Source organism: Tuber melanosporum (assembly GCF_000151645.1).
Source record: "Tuber melanosporum whole genome shotgun sequence assembly, scaffold_146, strain Mel28".
Classification (NCBI taxonomy): Eukaryota; Fungi; Ascomycota; class Pezizomycetes; order Pezizales; family Tuberaceae; genus Tuber; species Tuber melanosporum.
Window position 1 is genome coordinate 115,319 of NW_003298804.1, and position 4,466 is coordinate 119,784.

The 4,466-nt window shown below is 49.1% G+C and overlaps 1 protein-coding gene; it reads right to left on the bottom strand.

Moving 5' to 3' along the window:
- Positions 1-956: 956 nt before the first annotated feature.
- GSTUM_00002708001 (uncharacterized protein) lies at positions 957-4,168 on the bottom strand. XM_002836424.2 has 5 exons: positions 3,830-4,168; positions 3,668-3,769; positions 2,859-3,561; positions 2,499-2,791; positions 957-2,431 (listed from the first exon to the last, which is right to left on the bottom strand). Exons 3-5 carry the CDS (start codon positions 2,921-2,923, stop codon positions 1,062-1,064), a joined length of 1,728 nt encoding a protein of 575 aa, XP_002836470.1. The 5' UTR covers positions 2,924-3,561; positions 3,668-3,769; positions 3,830-4,168; the 3' UTR covers positions 957-1,061.
- Between the last annotated feature and the right edge of the window lie 298 nt (positions 4,169-4,466).

The following is a 4,466-nucleotide window of genomic DNA, read 5'->3' on the forward strand; positions in this document are numbered from 1 at the left end:
CAATGTATTCGGGGAAAGTAGGAAAGGGAAAGGAAAATAGAGAAAATAATAGAAGAGAAAAGAGGCGATATCCGGGTTCATTCGTTCTTTCTGCATGTTCTAGTCAACGAAGATTCGTACTCATATGATAGGATTGATAACTCAAGTGATCTTCCTATGCTCTCTTTGACCCGTATATAATATACATAAAAAATACCGCTATTGTATTCCCCCCCCAAAGTAACCATGCTACCGGCCTCAGAAGTAATACGATAGGTAGAAACACTGCTCACCAATGCTACAAACGTCCTCTTTACTGACAGGGGGATAGTCAACTTGCCCACCCACTAAGATCCCTTCAAAAATTATCTCCCCGACAGCCGACAACCTGTACCGCGCACGCAATAGCAGACTCGGAGGAAAGTTTCAATCTATCATCCACATCACTCCACTACACCCGACCCAGCCTTACACTCCCTACCCCCCCTCCTGCACATAGACAAGAAGCATACCCACCAAGAGCTAATATAACATGTATCTTCAAGACCAATCATTCAACTTCTATTCCCAAATCGTACTGTGCTGTTGGCCCGCCTTAGTCCCCACAAACGTGAATTTCCGACAACAGGGTGGTGCAAGACCAAGAAGGAAGGCAAAGCAGTGGAATGGATGGTTGAGCTACCGGTGGGTTTGTCTTTTTCTTTATACCCCAACCATAAATACCGCAAGAAGTAACACAATACCCGGTGGACGGTGGGTATCATACTGGGGAGTTAGCATAAGTCCCTAGAATGCCCGCACTAGCAAAACGCGCTCGTGCTAGACTGTGGCAATTGATTCAGACATCTCCCCTCCCACATACGATACCTTCGGGCTGGCCCCCACTGTGGCATTCTCGCCCGAGTGATATACCATGCAGACAAAAAACATACATCACAAACACATTTGAGCCGGCCACAACCACGTTCCAAAAAGAGTCCCTAGACCACCTCTCAATTGTCAAATATCATAGCTACATACATCCCATCGCATCGAAGCAAGAAAAAGAAAAACCCCCCCAATCGTTGCATAACGCCAACTACTTAATAATTCCTACTCCTAAACCTGCCAACCGCAGTCTCAACATCAGCCGCGGGACGGGGCTTGAATTCTTCATTATTCGCATCAATTTGGTTAAGTTCCTCCTCGGTAGCATTATGATGCCTAAAACAGAACCAGAAGGCAGTGCCCGCAAGAGCAGTAACGCCAGCAATGCAAGCATAAAAGGTGACGAGGTTTGGGTTCTTGCTAGTGGGTGAGATGGCGATTCCGATGGCGGAGCCGAAGGCATTCTGTAAAAGGAAGATTCCCATCACGACTGATTTCATTGATGGCGGGGCTTTGGTGAAGGCGTACTCGAGACCCGTTATGGAGGCGAAGATCTCGCTGAGGCCGATGAGCACGTATGCCGGTGTTTGCGCCGCCACGTGCACCTTATTCGGGAGTGCGCCTTCTCTTGAGGCTGGGCAGGAGAGCGGGAAGTCGAAGCAGGGGCTCGTGTTGTAAATCCAGCGCTGGATCCCCGCAGCGTATGCCATCGAGGAGGCAGCTAGGAAGAAGCCGAAGGTGATCCTGGTGATCGGCTTGAATGGGATTCTCAGTTTGCGGAGGAACGGGTACACGCCGCTCTCCATGATAGGGATGAAGATGATGATGGATATGGGGTTCAAGTTGAACAGGAGATCGTTCGGGAGACCGTGGGTTTCCATTGTTCCGGCCATGGAGATGAAGTTGCTGTTCATCTGGCCGTAGAGAAGCCAGTACACCGGGTAGAAGCAGAAGACACGGCAAGCGATAAGTGTGCGCTTAAGTTCATTGATGAATTGTTCGCCAAATTGTGGGATTGCAGCGTCCATCTGAAAGCCGTTTCGTGCAGCCATACCTAGTGCTTTACCCGCGTCTAAAAGGACTGAGCCCTTCGGCGGACGGACAACATAACTCTTGCGACCGACAACGAGGGTGAAGAAGCCAACGAAGAGAAAGCAGAAGGGAAGGAGGTATGCTGCCCAGAAGTCGATCTTGAGTTCTAGCCAGACGGTTGCGATAGAAGAGAGAGACCCAATATTGATACACCAGTAGAAGATATTGTACAAGCTCTGGACGGTGACATTGGGATCGATAATCACCCGTTCACCGCTTGTGAGAACTTTGAGGGCGGGCTTGGTGCGGGTGTACTGTTCGGCGATCAATGGAGAAACATTGGACTTGATACCACCAGTCCCAAGTCCCATGATGATCATACATCCGATAAGACCACCGAGGCCAGCACCATTACCAAGTGATGCTGGGAGAGAAGTGACGAAGAGGACCAGAAGACCACATATATAAATGAGGGTGAAGAGCGCAATTGCGTTATAACGACCGACCCAGGCGTCCGCAACAATAGCACCCAATAACGGTGTAACGTAACACCCTATTATTTCTCAATCACAACACTCTTCACCAAAAAGAGTATTTACTTTGAGGGCATGAAAGCTTACAAAATAGGAAGAAGTACTGCAATCCTGTAGCCGCAGACTGTCCAAGACCCAACGCGCCAGGGAGGCGAGGGTCGTCCCGCTTATTTTGCATGTAGTTTTGGAACGGTCCGGTCAAACCGTAGAAGGTGAATCGCTCAGCCAATTCAACGACCGCAACCAGCCACGCGCTATACGGAATTTTATCACCGATATGGCGCAGAGTAGCCAATTCCTCCTCACTCGGTTTCTCACCGTCTTCACCCCATGAGACCCTGGTCACGGAGTTTCCATCTTCAGGGGCTGTAATGTGTCTCCTGTTGTTTTCACCGTATTAGCATTCCTCGATGAGAATAAGGGACTTTAGAAAGGGGTTTTACATACAAGCTCTTCTCATTGTCGAACACAACGGCATTTGAATCCATCTTATCTGCTGGAAGTTCAGACATATTGGCTGCGGGATTTCTCGTTGTGGTTGAGTGTCTGGCCACAACGGCTACCTAGGCCCTGGGAGACGCAAGGAAGGAAGAAGGGAGTTGACCGAGATTGGGTGTGCATGGCCTTTTATGCCTAATGTGGGCCCCCCGCAGCGTACATAATCCATCACCACACCCTCTTCGGACAGTCGCCCCCGCAAACACATTTTGGGGCGCATTGTTGATAAGAAAATGTATGCTCCTGACACCGTTTGGGGAGTGATTCCGAACCTAGTAGATGAGTAGGGTCATTGAGAGATACTGGTGATCCTCTACTACTTTCGCACAAAACTGTGCCAAAATCAGTACCGGTTGTACTAGAAACTGTGACACGCAGCCAGGCTCCCCTTCCTTCTTCACACAATCATTCCACCCCTTCATCGCATGAATTCGAGCGCACAGCCACTTCCGATTCCCTCGCCACGATTGCCCACTAACCCCTATGATCCCACCTTCACAAATTTATACAAATATAGCTCGTATCCCGAACATCTGTCGGTCGCCGTCGCCAAATGCAATACCCGCACATTGGCATGTCCTTCCCGCATTGTGAAAGCACAGCGATATAGTCTCAAATCTTATTCCACTATATGTGGCACCTCAACGTCCTTCTAAGAACAGTTAGCATTTATTCGATTTATCACTCCCTAAATACCAACAGGCCCATCTTATGCCCGATCTCACACATTCTGTTGCCACACTTAGTAGGATACTTACCGTACCTTCCCGGCTACTAAACTTGCCAGGGATAATATATTCGGCCTGATAAGAGCGCGAATTGACATAATAGTTTGACTGTAGGAGTAGGCCCGTACCGACCTAATGACCGATGACAGAAATTAGTCTAGTGTGATCAAGGTGTAGTTTGACCACACCTACAAGCACGGCACTATGGTCCAACAACCCCTCAGCGAAAGCATATTCATCCAACGCAATACCATGATCCTTAACAACCCCCCAGACACGACCCCGCTAGGACCCCCGAGAAAAGGACACCCCCCACAAACCAGGGGAACGAAAACCCCCGAGCGGTAGGCAATGGAAAGGGGAAGAGGGAGTGGGGAGAAATCTCCGCTTTCCGAAGTCCGCCACGATAAAGTAAGCTGGGGTGCTAGGGTGAAAATGTGAGAACGAATAAAAGTTGGGTTTAAGTAACCCTAACATTCGGAGGCCACCCTCTGATTAAGTATGTTCCCCGTCTTTGTGATCCCGATAAGGCGTTGCGGTGATCCCGACCGTTGGCCAAGTGGCGGCGGGAAGTAAATTTTGCTTCTGTAATTTATCACCCCTGTAAGAGTGCGGGGGGGGGTTGGAGTCCCGCTGCGACAGCTACCGGTAGCACAAACTACCTAGTTCGGCTATCACATTTCCTATAATCTTTGAGTGGTCGTACCGATCGATTCGAGTCCCCCATTCGACGTATAGTAGACGGGGTAATTAATAGCAATATTTTGAGTACTATACTTGTACCAGCACTATGAAGTGCAATCGTGAGAAAGTGCATCTTTCCCATGTG

Bases quoted from the DNA above. Each gene is read 5' to 3' on its own strand.
- GSTUM_00002708001 (XM_002836424.2), bottom strand. From the start codon at position 2,923: ATGTCTGAACTTCCAGCAGATAAGATGGATTCAAATGCCGTTGTGTTC. The intron at 2,792-2,858 runs GTATGTAAAACC...TGAAAACAACAG, and splicing joins TTCGACAATGAGAAGAGCTT to GAGACACATTACAGCCCCTG. The intron at 2,432-2,498 runs GTAAGCTTTCAT...GAGAAATAATAG, and splicing joins GCAGTACTTCTTCCTATTTT to GGTGTTACGTTACACCGTTA.